The sequence below is a fragment of the Anolis sagrei genome, chromosome 8 (assembly GCF_037176765.1).
Source record: "Anolis sagrei isolate rAnoSag1 chromosome 8, rAnoSag1.mat, whole genome shotgun sequence".
Classification (NCBI taxonomy): Eukaryota; Metazoa; Chordata; class Lepidosauria; order Squamata; family Dactyloidae; genus Anolis; species Anolis sagrei.
In genome coordinates, this window is record NC_090028.1 from 9,856,887 (window position 1) to 9,876,005 (window position 19,119).

General features: G+C 40.4%; 1 protein-coding gene across 2 annotated transcripts in view; it reads left to right on the forward strand.

The window, feature by feature from the left end:
- The window catches only part of LOC132783312 (dipeptidase 2-like), a 48,914-nt gene that overhangs the window by 12,809 nt on the left and 16,986 nt on the right, over nucleotides 1–19,119 (forward strand). For both annotated transcript variants that reach the window (XM_067471023.1, XM_060788445.2), the window contains exon 2: nucleotides 13,763–13,975. In XM_067471023.1, the coding sequence (XP_067327124.1) occupies nucleotides 13,848–13,975 (128 nt within the window). In that variant the 5' untranslated portion in view covers nucleotides 13,763–13,847. The remainder of the gene's footprint in view (nucleotides 1–13,762; nucleotides 13,976–19,119) is intronic.

Genomic DNA, 19,119 nt, shown 5'->3' on the forward strand with positions numbered 1-19,119 from the left:
TCTATGGCAAGTATCCTCAGAGGTAGTGAGGTCTGTTGGAACTAGGAAAAAGGGTTTATATATCTGTGGAATGACCAGGGTGGGACAAAGGGCTCTTGTCTTCTGGAGCTAGGTGTGATTGTTTCAACTGATCATCTTGATTAGCATTTGAGGGCCTGGCAGTGCCTGGAGCAATCTTTTGTGGAGAAGTAATTAGATGTCCTTGTTTGTTTCCTCTCTGTTGTTGTGCTGTTGTAATTTTAGAGTTTTTAAATACTGGTAGCCAGATTTTGTTCATTTTCATGGTTTCTTCCTTTCTGTTGAAGTTGTCCACATGCTTGTGGATTTCAATGGCTTCTCTGTGTAGTCTGACATGGTGGTTGTGAGAGTGGTCCAGCATTTCTGTGTTCTCATCTATATATATATAAATGCTCTGTGCATAATGAGTACCTTAAAAACAAAAGAACCAATGAACAAAATCACACCAAATTTGGCAACAAAATGTCTCACTACACAAGGAGTGACCATCACTCAAAAAATTATGATTTTGTCATTTGGAAGTTGTAGTTGCTGGGATTTATAGTTCACCTATAATCAAAGAGCATTCTGAACCAAACTTGGCATATAGGCCTTCCTACACTCGCTGGGGTTAGAGACAAAAGTGCAAACCTCACAAGACTCTAAAAACCTTGTAGTAGTAGTAGTAGTAGTAGTAGTAGTAAGGACTGGGTAGTGGCGCAGCTGGTTGGGAGTCAGCTGCATTAAAATCACTACTAACCGAAAGTTCATGAGTTAGAAGCCAGCCCGGGTCAGAGTAAGTTCCCGACCATTTGTCTAGATAAAAAGACAGTTGCATCTGTCAAGTAGGAAATTTAGGTACCGCTTATGCAGGGAGGCTAATTTAACTCATCTATAAAAATGTAATGTTCGTTTGTGGGATTAACAGAAGTCAAAAACCACTGGACTAATTGACACCAAATTTGGACACAAGACAGCTAACAACCCAATGTATGTCCTTCACTTTTAAAAATTGATTTTGTCATTTGTGAGTTTTAGTTGTTGGGATTTATAGTTCACCTACAATCAAAGCGCATTCTGAACTCCACCAATGATGGAATAGAACCAAACTTGGCACACAGTTCTCCCATGACCAACAGAAAATACTGAAAGGGTTTGGTGGTCAGTGTCCTTTGATTTTGGAGTTGTAGTTCACCTACATCCAGAGAGCACTGTGGACTCAAACAATGATGGATCTGGACCAAACTTGGCACGAATATTCCATATACCCAAATATGAACAGAGTTTGGGGGAAATAGACCTTGGCATTTGGGGGTTGTAGTTACTAGGATTTATAGTTCACTTACAATCAAAGGCCATTCTGAATGAACCCCATGAATGACAGAACTGGGGCAAACTTCCCACACAGAACCCCCATGACCAACAGAAAATACTTAAGGCCATCCAGTCTAACTCTCTTTACCTGGGCAAGAAAACGTAATCAAAGCCCTCCTGACAGAGAGCCATCCAGCCATAGATATAGATAGATATATATGATTCACACACAGAGAGATAAAGTATTATAAATTTGAAAGGGACTCCTAAAGAAGGACAATTATATGTTGCATGTTCCAGAGTAGGCAAACCAGACAATCTCTACGTCAACACTGTCAAAGAAACATCAATAAATACTGTTTACGCACAAGCATAAAGACATTACATATATTGGAAACCAGCACCTTCTAATTACTTTGTTTTCCATATTACCAGACTGGGCCACAGCAACGTGTGGCAGGGGACCGCTAGTTGTTTATGATACTGCAAAGGCAAAGTGGACATGGCGCTCAGTGTCAGGACTGAGCCTTTGGCTACAATTATAAGATTTATGAAAGGTTTTGCACGCTGTCATTAAAAAACCAAACAAAAACAAAAAACATCCAGCCTGTTCATTACTTCATTGGTTATGCATTCCAGTTCTTAATTCTTATCTCTCTGGCAAAACGTTCCATTTTCAAGGCAACATCAGTTTTAGATATAAACAGTCTTTTATTGCTTCCTCAGTCTTTTGATTCCCCCAGACAAAGGTTTCGGAAAACAGTCTGCCCCTAAGCCCTGCATGTTACGCTATAGCCCCATAATAGGGCGGTTGTGTCTCCCATGTTGACATTTCTGCCATAACATTGGATTTCATTGCACTTCCACAACACAGCTAAGGGTTCATTGCTCTTCTGCGGCATAACTATCAGTTCATTGCACTTCTGCAACACAGCTAAGGATTCATTGCACTTCTAACCATACTGCACATGTGGTCTTTCCGCTACTAAGATCATTCCTGGAACTTTTGGTCGTTTCTGTTGTTTATCCCTGTGTGTTTCTTGGACACACAGCACATCACATTTCTTATCTCAGCACAGTTCATAGAGTAGTTGTTCTTTGGCAGCTTATTTATTTATTTATTTATCTATCTATCTATCGTGTCAGGAGCAAACAAAACAATTGTATTGCATTTTTAACAAACAAAAGAACAAAACATAAAGTTTGCAAGCTTGGTAGTTGATTAAATGACCTTTGACCAGTAGCTGGCCACTTGGAGTGCCTCTGGTGTTAATATAAGAAGGTCCTCCATTGTGCATGTAGCAGGGCTCAGTGGAGGACCTTCTTATCATAGAATCAAAGAGTTGGAAGAGACCTCATGGGCCATCCAGTCCAACCCCATTCTGCCAAGAAGCAGGAATATTGCATTCAAATTACCCCTGACAGATGGACATCCAGCCTCTGTTTAAAAGCTTCCAAAGAAGGAGCCTCCACCACACTCCGGAGCAGAGAGTTCCACTGCTGAACAGCTCTCACAGTCAGGAAGTTCTTCCTCATGTTCAGATGGAATCTCCTCTCTTGTAGTTTGAAGCCATTGTTCCGCGTCCTAGTCTCCAGGGAAGCAGAAAACAAGCTTGCTCCCTCCTCCCTGTGGCTTCCTCTCACATATTTATACATGGCTATCATATCTCCTCTCAGCCTTCTCTTCTTCAGGCTAAACATGCCCAGCTCCTTAAGCCGCTCCTCATAGGGCTTGTTCTCCAGACCCTTGATCATTTTAGTTGCCCTCCTCTGGACACATTCCAGCTTGTCAAGATCTCTCTTGAATTGTGGTGCCCAGAATTGGACACAATATTCCAGGTGTGGTCTAACCAAAGCGGAATAGAGGGGTAGCATGACTTCCCTAGATCTAGACTCTATGCTCCTCTTGATGCAGGCCAAAATCCCATTGGCTTTTGTTGCCGCCACATCACATTGTTGGCTTATGCTTAACTTGTTGTCCACAAGGACTCCAAGATCTTTTTCACACGTACTGCTCTCGAGCCAGGCATTGTCCCCCATTTTGTATCTTTGCATTTCGTTTTTCCTGCCAAAGTGGAGTATCTTACATTTATCACTGTTGAACTTCATTTTGTTAGTTTTGGCCCATCTCTCTAATCTGTCAAGATCGTTTTGAATCCTTCTCCTGTCCTCTGGAGTATTGGCTATCCCTCCCAATTTGGTGTCGTCTGCAAACTTGATGATCCTGCCTTCTAGCCCTTCATCTAAGTCATTAATAAAGATGTTGAACAGGACCGGGCCCAGGACGGAACCCTGCCGCACTCCACTCGTCACTTCTTTCCAGGATGAAGAGGAAGCATTAGTGAGCACTCTCTGTGTTCGTCCACTTAACCAATTCCAGATCCACCTCACCGTAGTTTTGCCTAGCCCACATTGGACTAGTTTCCTTGCCAGAAGGTCATGGGGAACCTTGTCGAAGGCCTTACTGAAATCCAGGTACGCTCCATCCACGGCATTCCCCGCATCTACCCAGCTTGTAACTCTATCGAAAAAAGAGATCAGATTAGTCTAGCATGACTTGTTATAGTGGAGGACCTTCTTTGGCAGCTGACATGCCTTCAATGTTGATTCCACAACCCCCATTTTAATGAGCTCCCCTCCGCAAATAACCTGCTTCTCCTTTATCTCACCCGAGTTTTTAATCAGATTTTAATTAGTTTTTCCTTTAATCATTACATGTAGCCTGCCCATTATCACTGTGATTGTGTTTACTGTAATTTTATATTGTTATGCATTCATATGTTTTATGTAATTATGATGTTGTTTATTGGTTTTGTTTTCGGTTTTATTTCGCTGTAATTTGTTGTTTGGGCTTGGCCTCGTGTAAGCCGCCCTGAGTCCCCATCAGGGAGATGGTGGCGGGGTATAAATAAAGATTATTGTTATGGTTATTGTTATGTTGATTGAGATTATTGTCATGGTTGGTCCTGAAAAGGTCCGTTGGTTGGTTTGCTTGTTTGGTTGCATGTTGCAAGTCACTTCTGCTTGCTTCTGGAATGAGAGAATCAGCTGTCTATGAAGACGTTGCCCAGGGGACACCCGAATGCTCTGCAATCCTGCGAGGAGGCTTCTCTCTGGTTGAGATGGTTGAACAGAAGTTCTCCGAAGCTCTAGGTGCTCTTACTGCCTATTACAGTGGAAACCAGCTATCCCTAATCCACATGTGCTTTTCATCTTAAGAACAGACAAGCATCTCGAGCTCTGAGGATGACCTGGGAAGGAATCCCACTGGAGCATTGCAACACACCCAAATACCTGGGAGTCACTCTGGACCGTGTTCTGACCTACAAGAAGCACTGCCTGAATATCAAGCAAAAGGTGGGCACTAGAAATAATATCAGACGAAAGCTGACTGGCACAACCTGGGAATCACAACCAGATACAGTGAAGACATCTGCCCTTGCGCTATTCTACTCTGCTGCTGAGTATGCATGCCCAGTGTGGAACACATTTCACCACACCAAAACAGTGGACGTGGCTCTTAATGAGACAAGGCGCATTATCACGGGGTGTCTGTGCCCTACACCACTAGAGAAATTACACTGTCTAGCCAGTATTGTTTCGCCTGACATCCGCCGGGAAGTAGCAGCCAATAGTGAAAAGACCAAGGCAGTGACATCTCCGGCCCATCCTCTGTTTGGGTATCAGCCAGCACGTCAACGACTTAAATCAAGAAATAGTTTTCTAAGATCTACAGAGACACTCGCTGGAACACCTCAGCAAGCGAGAGTCCAAAAGTGGCAGGCTCAAACCCAGAACCTCAATCAATGGCTGATACCAAATGAGAGACTCCCTCCTGGGAACACAAAAAACTGGGAGACTTGGAAGGTGCTGAACAGACTGCGCTCTGGCACCACGAGATGCAGAGCCAACCTTAAGAAATGGAGCCACAAAGTGGAATCCACGACATGCGAGTGTGGAGAAGAGCAAACCACTGACCACCTGCTGCAATGCAACCTGAGCCCCGCCACATGCACAATGGAGGACCTTCTTGCGGCAACACCAGAGGCACTCCAAGTGGCCAGCTACTGGTCAAAGGACATTGAATCAACTACCAAGCTTGCAAACTTTGTGTTTCTTTGTTTGTTTGTTAAAAATGCAATACAACTGTTTGGTTTGCTCCTGACACGATATATAAATAAATAACTGCAAAATAAAATGAATGAAGCCGATTGGTTGGGCAATGCATGGGGTGATGGCCGAGCCTAGAACTTTTCGATATTGTTGCAGTTGGGTTCAGGCTCAAGCTATGGAGATGAAGAGAGAAGCAGAGAGAGACTGATTTGCTTCTTGGCTGCTGAAAAGAAGGTCTCTCATAAGGACAAAGAAATACCATTTGGAATCTCTCTGTAAGGACGTTTAGTGAGTTGATGCACCTGATGATATTGTACATATGTTGTTCTGAACTAAGAAGAGTGAACTACTTGTTCTTTATTGTTCATCTGCGTGGCATATTTTCTTCCCTTGGCAAGGCAATGTGTGGGTTGATCCAACATCAACTACATGTGGTTAATTTTACATTCCACCACAATGTGGTATCCCACAAGGTACCATTCTTTTTTAAAAAAAATAATCCTTATTGAAGTTTTCATACAAGATAAAAAATAGAAATATGGGTATAGATTAAAAGAAAAAAAGAAGAAAGAAAAAAAGGGAAAAAAAGGAGCAAGAAAGAAAAATGGGGGGGGGGAGGGGAAAAAAGGAAAAAAAAGAGAGGGGAAAAAAGGATAAAAAAAGTCTCGACCTCCTGATGTCTTCCGAAAATCTTCTGTTCATTCTTCTCTTAAAAGAAAAAGACAAAAAGTAAAAAAGTAACCTTCTTTATCTTTCTTCTCTTCTATCTTTCTTTCCCTTCTTCTTTTGGTTTTCATCTTCATTTCTCCTTTTCCCTCTATGTCTCTTTCTTCTTTTCCTTTAGATATTTGGTGACGTCTCTCCAGTCTGTTTCTTTTCTTCCAGTTTCTTTGTTTTTCAATAATAGAAAAGTAAGTCTATCTAAGTTGCTGATGTCCAACATTTTTATCATCCATTCGTCTTTTTCTGGTATTTCTGTTTGTCTCCATTTTTTTGCATAGCACATCCTTGCAGCCGTTAATGCTAGGAACAGGATTTTATCTTTATCTTTTTGCATGTTGTTATCATACATTCCTAACAGGAACAGTTCCGGTTTCATTGGTAGTTTTATTTTAAGCATATTTTGAATTTCTTTTTGTATCATCTTCCAATAATCTTTCGCTTTCTCACAGGTCCACCACATGTGGAAGTAAGAGCCTTCTTTCTTCTTACACTTCCAACAGGTCGAACTTGTGTTGTTATATATTTTTCCTAATTTTGGGGGGGTCAAATACCATCTTAATGACATTTTAATCCAATTTTCCCTAAGATCGGTAGCATATGTGTATTTTAATCTTTTTCTCCAGATTCCTTCCCACTCTGATTGTCTGATATTTCTTCTTAAGTTTTCGTTCCATCTTTTCATGTACTTTTTGTCTTTTCTAGATTCTAATTGCCATTCTAATAACTGTTTGTATAGTTTTGTTATTAATTTTCTTTCTGTATCCAATATTTTATCCCAAAATTCTTTACCCTTTGGGAACCCTACTTCTTTATCTAATTTATACTTCTCTTTAATTTGCCAATATTGTAGCCATGATATTTTACCTTTTTACTATTGACCTTTAAAGCCTTACATGGTTTGGATTCAGGTTCCCTACAGGATCGACTTCTACCATACAATCTGCTCCAGATATTGAGGTCCTCTGTGGGGCATCTGCTCCAACCAGCCAGAACCCAACTGGCAACCATCACCTTTTCATCAGCCACCCCAAAACTGTGGAGAGAGATGGATGAGCTCCCTCTATCAGCTCCAGCTCCTCATGCGGGGACATGAGAGAAGCCTCCCACGAGGATGATAAAAACATCAAATCATCCAGGCGTCCCCTGGGCAACGTCCTTGCAGGCGGCCAATTCTCTCACACCAGAAGCTACTTGCTCCTGACACGACAAAAAATAATAATCTGGCAGGCCTACCCAGATAGTTTTAATGACGAATGTTACATTTCCATTCTATGTCTAATTTTGTTTTGTTTATTCTAACATGTATTTTATGAAAATATGCTTTAATATGAAGCGCAGTAGGTTAAAGTGCTGAGCTGCTGAACTTACTAATCGAAAGGTTGTAGGTTCATATTCAGGGGGCAGCATGAGCTCCCTCTGTTAGCCCCAGCTTCTGCCAACCTAGCAGTTTGAAAACATGCAAATGTGAGTAGATCAATAGGTACCGCTCCAGCAGGAAGGTAATGGCGCTCCATGCAGTCATGCCAGCCATATGACCTTGGAGGTGTCTATGAACAAATCCAGTTTAGAAAAGGAGATGAGCACCAACCCACAGAGTTGAACCCGACTAGACTTAAAGTCAGGGGAAAATCTTTTATATATATATATAAATAGTTTTTATTAGAAAGATTTTCAAATACAGCAAGTAAAAGAAAGGGGGAGGGAGGGGGTAGTAGTTCTTGGTTGGACAAGGTAGTTTAAAAAAGGGCCAATGTTGGCTGTGGGGGGGGGGGTTCCGGGGGGGGGGAAGCGGGGTAGAAAGTGGGGAGGGGTTCCCTATCAAATATTTAACTAAGTTTTCGGGGGCATGCGGGGGCGGAGCGGGGAGGTAGTAAGGGGGGGGATAGGGTCTTGGGGGTTTGACTTCCAACTCTGTCATCTCCATGTTCTTCGGTTCGTTTCTTCTAATCCGATATGTTTTATGGCTTATCCCTTGTAGTTTATTTCTGTCTCTTGTTATTTGATCTACTCCTCTTTTTCTGGTGTTACGCTTCTCTCCATGTACTCCTTTAATGGGTTCCAGTCTGTTCTTTTAAGTGGGCGTCCATGTGTGTCTTTTAGTGCATACATTAGCATGTCCATTTCTTTTATCTCTAGAACTTTTTCTAACCATTCTTCTTGCGTTGGTATTTCTTTCGTTTTCCACTTTCTCGCAAAAACTATTCTTGCTGCCGTCGTGAGGTATGTGAGTAGTATTTCTTCGTTTGTGTCTAATTCCCATTCTTCTTTAAATATTTCTAACAGATAATATTCTGCTCTTTCTTGTATTTTGAGTTTCAGAATTCTTCCGCAGGTTTCGTTCACTTTTTTCCAATATTTCTTTGCCATGGGACAAGACCACCATTGGTGGAAAAAGGTTCCGGTCTGGTTATGGCATTTCCAGCATTTAGTAGAGTTGTTTTTATACATTCGTCCCAGTTTCTGCGGTGTCATGTACCACCGGTACAGCATTTTATACCAGTTCTCTTTCAGTGTTGAGGAATGTGTATATTTAATCTTTCTCGACCATACTTGTTCCCACTCTTTCAGCATTATAGTTCTTCCGATGTTCTTTGCCCATTTTGTCTTGCATTCTTTTATTGATTCTGCTTCAGTTGCCCATTTTAGTAACACATTATATATTGATGTTATATTTTTTTTGTCCTTTCGTAAGATCTTTCCCCAGAATTCATCCTTTTCCATAAAGCCCTTTTTTAGGTCTTTGGCAAAGTGTTCTCTAAATTGAAAATAATGTAGAGGCGGGCGACTAAAATGATCAAGGGTCTGGAGAACAAGCCCTATGAGGAGCGGCTTAGGGAACTGGCCATGTTTAGCCTGAAGAAGAGAAGGCTGAGAGGAGATATGATAGCCATGTATAAATATGTGAGAGAAAGCCACAGGGAGGAGGGAGCAAGCTTGTTTTCTGCTTCCTTGGAGACTAGGACGCAATGGAACAATGGTTTCAAACTACAAGAGAGGAGATTCCATCTGAACATTAGGAAGAACTTCCTGACTGTGAGAGCCGTTCAGCAGTAGAACTCTCTGCCCCAGAGTGTGGTGGAGGCTCCTTCTTTGGAAGCTTTTAAACAGAGGCTGGATGGCCATTTGTCAGGGGTGATTTGAATGCAATATTCCTGCTTCTTGGCAGGGGGTTGGACTGGATGGCCCATGAGGTCTCTTCCAACTCTTTGATTCTATGATTCTATGATTCTAGTCAAGAGAAGGATTTGTAATCTTTTGAGAGTTCTTCTTTTGTCTTTAATTGGATAGTTCCTTCTTTTTTTGATGGTGGATGATTTGTATGTGGGCCATCTCCTCCAGCCTAGTAGACGCCTCTGCTCTCCTTCCAGTGGTGAGAGCCACATTGGTGTTTTCCCGAGGTACAGGTGGTTTTTATATTTCTCCCATATCTTTAATAGTGGCCTTCTTATAGCGTGATTATTAAAGTTCCTTTCCTTTTTAGTTTGATTCTGCCACAGATATGAGTGCCATCCAATTCTTAAATCGTATCCCTCTAAGGCTAGGGTCTTTTCTTTTTCCAGAAGAATCCAATCTTTGATCCACGCGAAAGGGGGGAGGGGTTCCCTATCAAATATTTAACTAAGTTTTCGGGGGCATGCGGGGACGGAGCGGGGAGGTAGTAGTTTAGAAATGGAGATGAGCACCAACACTAGACTTAATGTCAGGGGGAAACCTTTACCTTTTTACTATTGACCTTTAAAGCCCTACATGGTTTGGATTCAGGTTCCCTACAGGATCGCCTTCTACCATACAATCTGCTCCGGATATTGAGGTCCTCTGTGGGGCATCTGCTCCAACCAGCCAGAACTCAACTGGCAACCATCACCTTTTCATCAGCCACCCCAAAACTGTGGAATGACCTGTCGGTAGAGCTTCGACAGCTAGATCAGCTGTCGAAATTTAAGGCAGAAGTGAAGCCCTGTCCCTTCTGGGAGGCCTGAGCCCCTGGTGGTGCAGTGGGTTAAACCCCTGTGCCGGCAGGACTGAAAATAGACAGGTCACAGGTTCGAATCCGGGGAGAGATGGATGAGCTCCCTCTATCAGCTCCAGCTCCTCATGCGGGGACATGAGAGAAGCCTCCCACAAGGATGATAAAAACATCAAATCATCCAGGCGTCCCCTGGGCAACGTCCTTGCAGACAGCCAATTCTCTCACACCAGAAGCTACTTATAGAATCATAGAATCAAAGAGTTGGAAGAGACCTCATGGGCCATCCAGTCCAACCCCCTGCCAAGAAGCAGGAATATTGCATTCAAATCATCCCTGACAAATGGCCATCCAGCCTCTGTTTAAAAGCTTCCAAAGAAGGAGCCTCCACCACACTCCGGGGCAGAGAGTTCCACTGCTGAACGCTCTCACAGTCAGGAAGTTCTTTCTCATGTTCAGATGGAATCTCCTCTCTTGTAGTTTGAAGCCATTGTTCCGCGTCCTAGTCTCCAAGGAAGCAGAAAACAAGCTTGCTCCCTCCTCCCTGTGGCTTCCTCTCACATATTTATACATGGCTATCATATCTCCTCTCAGCCTTCTCTTCTTCAGGCTAAACATGCCCAGTTCCCTAAGCCGCTCCTCATAGGGCTTGTTTTCCAGACCCTTGATCATTTTATTCGCCGTCCTCTGGACACATTCCAGCTTGTCAATATCTCTCTTGAATTGTGGTGCCCAGAATTGGACACAATATTCCAGATGCGGTCTAACCAAAGCGGAATAGAGGGGTAGCATTACTTCCCTATATCTAGACACTATGCTCCTATTGATGCAGGCCAAAATCCCATTGGCTTTTTTTGCCGCCACATGTGGATGTGTTTAATCCTTGGTTTTTTTCCTTTCCACACAAAGCGTCTTATTTCCTTATTCCATTCATTGAATACTTTCTTACTTTGTATTATTGGGAGGTTTTGGAATATAAAGAGAAGTCTCGGGAGTATGTTCATTTTTATAGTGGCAATCCGTCCAAGGAGTGATATATTAAGGTTGGTCCAGTTTCTCATATCTTTTTTGATTTTAATCCAGGCTGGTTCATAGTTATTTTTGAACAGTTGAGAATTTTTAGCTGAGATATGTATCCCTAAGTATTTGATTTTTGACACTATTTGCGTTCCTGTGGAGTCTTCTTGATTTTCTTTGGTCATATTTTTGGTTAATATTTTTGTTTTTTCCTTATTTATCTTAAAGCCTGCTAGATTACCGTATGATTCCATCATCGAAATCCATTTCTGGGCTTGATCTCTTGGATTTTCCACGACGCATATCAAATCGTCGGCGAAAGCTCTAAATTTGTTGGCCTGCTTTCCTACACTCAGTGGAGGCAGATTTTTATTCTCTCTCAACTTTCTCAGCAGAATTTCTAGGGACATGATAAATATGAGGGGGGAGAAAGGACAGCCTTGTCGTGTGCCTTTTCTTATTGCTATTGGGCTTGAAGGATATCCATTAATCCACAGTGTGGCTTTTTGTTTGCAGAAAATCGCCTCGATTGCATTGATGAACCTATGGCCAAAGTCCATCTCTCTCAAGAGTGATTTAAAGAATTCCCATCTCATATTATCAAATGCCTTCTCAGCGTCCACCGCTATGAAGGCTTCTATTTCATGATGTTGATCGTAATATTCCAATAAGTCTATAATATTCCTCGTGTTCTCCTTCATCTGCCTTCCAGGGAGAAAGCCTGTCTGTTCTTCTCCTATCCATTTGTCAAGGAACATCTTCAATCTTTCACTTAATATTGCTGTAAAGATCTTATAGTCTTGGTTGAGAAGGGAGATAGGTCTGTAATTTTTCATTTCAGTCTCATCTGTGTTTTCTTTGTGAATTACTGTAATGTTTGCGGACTTCCACGTCTCTGGTATTTCCTTTTCCTTCATTGCCTCGTTCATGATTTTCTTGAGGTAGGGCGCGATATCATCGCTCATGGTTTTATAGAACGTCGCCGTAAAGCCGTCTGGTCCCGGGGCCTTTGATGGTTTTAATTTTCTGATCGCCTTCTTTATTTCTTCTTCTGTGATCTCCTTATTCAGTTGCTCTCTCTGTGTGTCTGAGATTTTCGCTAATTTCATCTCTCCTAAATATGACATTATCTCTTCTGTTTTATTTTGGTCGTCTGCATATAGTGATTCGTAGTATTTTTGAAATTCTTGGACTATACTTTTGTCTGTTGTTACGTCACCTTTGTTGGTTTTTATTCTTACTATATGGTTTTCTTGTTTCTTTTTTCTGATCTTCCACGCCAACCATCTTCCCGGTTTGTTAGCGTGTTGAAAATCTTTTTGTTTGACGAATCTCAATTGTTTCTCCATCTCTTCTATTTCTAGCAGATTTTTTTTTGTCTTTTTAGGGATTCCAGTTCTTTTTTTGCTGTTTTATTATCCACATTTAGCTTGAATTTCTGTTCTTTTTCTATTGCTTTATTTACGTCATCCAATTTTTGTCATTTTAGCTTGTTTTTCTTTGCTTTCTGTTTGATGAGGTGACCCCTCATAACTGCCTTACAGGCGTCCCACAGGGTTTTCGTTTTCATGTCCTGGGTGTCATTCAATTCAAAGTATTCTTTTATTAGCAACTTGTTGTTCTTTATGTCTTCTTCATCCTTGAGAAGGTTTCCATCCAGTTTCCATCTAGGCGATTCAGTTCTTTGGTTGATAGTCATCTCTAAAGGACAGTGGTCCGACAAATCTCTTGGGAGTATATTAAGTTTTGAGACTTGTGAGTTGATTGTTTTGGAGGACCAAATCATGTCGATTCTTGACCATCTATTGTGTCTCCCTGAGAAGTAGGTATAATCCCTGCTTTCATTGTTTCGGGTTCGCCAAGTGTCTTCTAGATTCCAATCTTCTTTTAATTTTAAGAATTTCATTGGTAGGGTGCTTAATTTATCTCCTTTAGTTTTCTTCTCCGCCTTACTTTTATCGTATTTACTATTAATTACACCATTGAAGTCGCCCAACAAAATGATGTTATCTTGTTGTGTTTCGTGAATTTTTTCATTTATGTAATTAATAAGTCAGGGGAAAATCTTGACCCTTTCACTATTGACCTTTAAAGCCCTACATGGTTTGGGTCCAGGATCCCTACAGGATCGCCTTCTCCCATACAATCCACCCCGAATATTGAGATCCTCTGGGAGGTGTCTGCTCCAACCAGCCAGAACCCAACTAGCAATTGTCACCCAGAGGACCTTTTCATTGGCCGCCCCAAGACTGTGGAATGACCTGCTGGTAGACCTGTCGGAATTTAAGCCACAAGTGAAACCCCATCTCTTCCGGCAGGCCTACCCAGACAGTTTTAATGACGAATGTTACACTTCTATTCCATGTCTAATTTTTGTTTTGTGTATTTTATGGAAATATGGTTTAATATGTGTATTCTATGGGGTGTTTTTAAATGAAAATGGTTTTAGCAATGTTGAAACCCACTTCAAGCCATGAGGTAGGCAGGTAAGAAATAATAATAATAATAATAATAATAATAATAATAAGAAGAAGAAGAAGAAGAAGAAGAAGAAGAAGAAAAAAGAGTCATGGTCATTCTTTTCTGAAACTATGGTGTAACAATGTCTTCTACTCTTCTTTCCACTTTCAGTGGCAGATCAACAACAACAACAAAAACCCACACCTGACATCTCCATATTAGCCATCTCCGTTTGGTATACCTCGTCGTGGACCCCATGAAGGATCGGCTAAAAATGCTTTTGTGGCTTCTGTTCCTAGTTGCTGTCATTTTGGGATCTGATGGTGATACAGGCTTGAGGAAGAAAGCCCTTGAGCTGATGAAGCAAGCCCCACTAATTGATGGGTGAGTGGGGGGAAAATATCTTATTTTCAAATGGGGAGTAGGGAATTCCCTAGGAATTCTTTAGGATGGGAAATTGTATCGACCTCCAAAATAAAATCCATATGCACAGAAACAAAACCAAGTACCACTTCTTGTCTGGAGTGGCTTTGATCTAGAGCTGGAATTTAGGGGTCTTTGCCAGGAGGCAGAGACCAATTAGACTCATCAAAGAGTTCTTTTTCCCTGGCGAGACAGAGAAGCACCCAATATTTTTCCCTGATTTCCCAATGAAAGGTCTCATCAAGTTGAAGAAAAGCCATCGAGGTTGGCACGGTCAGTACAGAAATGTTGGCACGGTCAGTACAGAAAAAGAAAATGGCAAATACAATAAATGAGGTAAGAGATAAATCAGGAAAGATATGTAGATTAATGAAAGAAAAGTTAAAAATATTTGAGGAATTCTATTCAGAGCTATACCAAGCAGGAGAACACTCAATCGACAAAATAAATGAATATGTGGAAGGAAATTGGAATATAAAATTAAGGGAGGAGGATAGGAAATCATTAGAATCCCCAATAAGAGAAGAAGAAATTGAGACAGTAATATCAAAACTGAAGAATGGGAAAGCCCCAGGATGGGATGGATTAGGCCCAGAATATTATAAATTATTTGGGAAAAAACTAATCCCAAAACTACTAGAGTTATACAATGCAATACTAGATGGTGAAAAAATTCCAGAATCCTGGAAACAGGCTCTAGTGATACTAATCCCCAAACCTAATAGAGATGAAACAGACCCAGGGTCTTACAGACCAATTTCATTAATTAATCAGGACGCCAAAATATTGTCAGCAATTATAGCAAACAGAATGAATAATTGGATACATAAATATATTAATAAGGATCAATGTGGTTTCATAAAAGGAAGACAAATGTCAAATTTAGTGGGGAAACTAATTAACAAAATTCAGATAATAAAAAATCAAAAGATAAAGGCAGGGATCATAGCGCTAGACATATTCAAAGCATTTGATTGCGTGGAATGGCCAACATTAAAATGTATTATGAATAAATTTGGATTGGGAAATAGAATGATGGGATTAGTGAATCAACTATATTCAGATAGTTATATACAGGTGCTAGTAAATGATGGAATAACAGATAAAATAAAAGTAACGAGAGGGACTAGGCAAGGATGTCCTATGTCACCAATACTATTTGCAACCATAATAGAAATATTAGCAAATGTAATCAGGAATGATGATAAATTAATAGGGATAGGACAAGAAACAGACAAAATTAGCCTGTTTGCCGACGACACAGTTTTGACTTTAAAAGGCATAACAGATAAAATGAAGATAATAGGAGAACATCTAAAGAAATTTGGAGAAATAACAGGGCTGAAAATAAATTGGAGAAAATCAGAAATGATTTTATTTAACTATACAAAAGAAGAAGAAGAAGATTTCAAAAGTCAGAGGGAGATAAAAATAACTCTAAAAGAAGATATAAAATACCTAGGAGTAGTAGTAACTAAGAATCTAAGTGAGATGGAAAGGAAAAATTTAGCGGTATTAAGGAAAGAAACAGAGAAAAGATTAGTTGAATATAACAATACACACCTATCTTGGTTTGGCAGAATAGCCTTATTTAAAATGAAAATCCTGCCCAAAGTAAACTTCATATTTAGAATGATACCCCTCAAAATTTCGGAAATTGAATTGAATAAATGGCAGCAATTAGCAAATTCATTTTGTAACAACAGGAAAAAGAATAGAATAAATAAATGCTACTGGTACAAACTACAGAAAGAAGGAGGACTAGGACTACCCGAAATCAAAAGTTATTATGAGGCGAACCAATTGAGACATGTGGTGGAAGGGATGCTAAACAAAGCTGACATAGACTGGATGGAAATAAATAATAAAGATATAGAAATGAGATTAGAAAATATATTTTTTAAGGAATACTCAAAAAAGGAAATTAATCAAATGGGAAATGTACCATTGGGAAATATACTATCAATATGGAACAAATATAAGAAAAACCTAATCAAAGGGAATTCTAAAATAATGCCAGTTATAATGGAGGGGAAATTTCCTAAAAATCTGAAAAATATGATGGATAAGGAGTTGAAAAACAAGAAACTAGATAAAATTGGAAGCTGGATGGAACAAATAAAGGAGAAGAGCACTATTAAGGAAATCCTAGGCGAATTAAATATATCATGGCTCCATTGGGTCCAACTAGACCAATGGTTCAAAAAGTGGAAAGGAAAGAGCTCAGGGGAAAGCGAATCAACAAAATTTGAAAATATAATATTAAAAGAACTGGCTAAAGAAGGAAATGAGCATCAAAAAGGGATAACAAGTATTATATACAAAATATTAATAGAGATTAAAGGGGAGAAAAAAGGGATACAAACAAGGGAACTATGGGAAGAAGAACTGGGAATAAAAATAGGAGAAAGGAATTGGGAAAAATTATGGAGAGCAAGACACCTCAAGAATTTATCAATTAGGATAAAAGAAAACTACTATAAGATGGTATGGAAATGGTACCTGACCCCAATAAAGATCCATAATATGGATAAGAGTTGTTCAGAAAAATGTTGGAGGGGTTGCCAAGAAAGGGGTACGTATATCCACATGTGGTGGCAATGCAAATATGTACAGAGTTTCTGGGGGAAAGTTATAGTAGAAATAGAAAGTATTATGAAGAAAAAAATTAATAGAAATCCAGCAACTATATTATTATCTATTTACAATACAGATGAATGGAAGGAAAATGAAAAGAATCTGATAACAATGTTGTTAACGGCTGCAAGGCTACTAATAGCAAAATATTGGAAAGGAGAGGTGGAAATTAAGATAGAAGAATGGTACAAGGAAATTTGGAAATTAGCAATAAATGACAAATTAACATGCAATTTAAAAGTTAAAAAAGGCCTAAGGAAGGATAATGATTTTGAAAATATATGGAAAATATTTATTGAGGAAACATTAAGGAAAGAAGATGGGAGCCAACCCCCACCAGAAGAAATGAGGTTCTGGTGGGAGTATAAAGAAAAGAAGAACTCCGGAGATGGGGAGCACAAGGGGTAGCATAACTGGGGAAAGGGAAAAAAAGTAATTATATGAACTATAGAGATTGTTTTTGTAATGAAAGGAATATAAATGCAATAAAAAAATTATTAGATGTTTAGAAAAAAAGAGGAGAACAAATTGAATTGTTGTAAAGAATCTGGCTTAAAGAAAAGAACGAAGTAGTTATTGTTAAGACTTATACATCTTTATTTCCTACTTTTCTTTCACTATATTGTTCCACCTCTTTTTTATGTATATAGCATTTCTTTTGTGGATAATAAAAATTAATTATGTTAAGAAAAGCCATCGAGGTTAAATGCGATTCAGCTGAAAAGGATGCAGAGCTGCAATCATTCGCCAAAGCTAAGCATGAGGAGAATACACCAATACAGTCATATTTATAGTAAATTCAAAGTTGCAAAGTTCAAACTTCCCGCCCCAGCCTCCCTGCCGCCCTCCACCGTGATTGGACGATGGGCAAACAGCTGGGAGGTGGCCCTCCCGCCCCCGGCACCTCTGGACCAATCAGGAAGCACCAGTGGTCTTAGGATCCAATGGGAAGACCTCTGCCACCTGGCGGTGACAGCAAATCAGGAGAGAGAGAGGCGGGACGATAGAACACAAAGGAATCTGTGAATGAGTCTTTAAACAAGTCTCTGTGCTCTAGTAGTAACGAAAGTTTTACTAACACTTTAGAAACCAAACACTAGTGCCATCTAAGTTTGTAATGACTTTTGAAACATTTATTAATCGCATATGCCTAGTATTTAGTACATGTATTTAATTATTGTTGCATTTGTGTTTTAAAATATGCAGTTTTGCAGCCAGCAAACTAAAAGAAAAGACCCTAAAGATAAACCATGAGTATAATAAATGCTTGCAGATGCAGAAATTACGCAGAGATTTGTGCCAAAGGATCCTTAAGAAATTCCTTATATGACTCAGTTTTCATCTGGGGAATGAGGGAGGAAATTTGAAGAATTGATTGGTTATGACATGAACTATTACTCACAATTAGTTAAGCAATAGCCCAGGGTTTCCAGGGTCAAAATGACACCGCGTTCTGATTAATAGGAGTAATAGTGCCATCAGCAATTCCATAACATTTAACCCTGGCAGTTAAAACATAGAATCATAGAATCATAGAATCAAAGAGTTGGAAGAGACCTCATGGGCCATCCAGTCCAACCCCATTCTGCCAAGAAGCAGGAATATTGCATTCAAATCACCCCTGACAAATGGCCATCCAGCCTCTGCTTAAAAGCTTCCAAAGAAGGAGCCTCCACCACACTCCGGGGCAGAGAGTTCCACTGCTGAATGGCTCTCACAGTCAGGAAGTTCTTCCTAATGTTCAGATGGAATCTCCTCTCTTGTAGTTTGAAGCCATTGTTCCGCGTCCTAGTCTCCAAGGAAGCAGAAAACAAGCTTGCTCCCTCCTCCCTGTGGCTTCCTCTCACATATTTATACATGGCTATCGTATCTCCTCTCAGCCTTCTCTTCTTCAGGCTAAACATGCCCAGTTCCCTAAGCCGCTCCTCATAGGGCTTGTTCTCCAGACCCTTGATAATTTTAGTTGCCCTCCTCTGGACACATTCCAGCTTGTCAATATCTCTCTTGAATTGTGGTGCCCAGAATTGGACACAATATTCCAGGTGTGGTCTAACCAAAGCGGAATAGAGGGGTAGCATGACTTCCCTAGATCTAGACACTAGGCTCCTATTGATGCAGGCCAAAATCCCATTGGCTTTTTTTGCCGCCACATCACATTGTTGGCTCATGTTTAACTTGCTCTCGAGCCAGGCATCCCCCAAACAACTTCAAGCTGCATTAATTCTATAATGTAGATCAGCATTTCTCAAACTCTTCTCCTCCAGGTGTTTTGGACTTCTGTTCCCAGAATTCTCAGCCCTCTTACCTTACTTATTTATTTATGTGATCCCTCGTTGTCCGAGTAGGATAATCCTCCAGGGCAGGTCCGTAGGTGACTGTGGAGCCCTATTCTTGATCTGCATCATCTCCCGCAGTGAGGCCATCAGTTTCCAGGTGGAAGGCGGTCCCAGTTGGGGTTGGCTTGATGC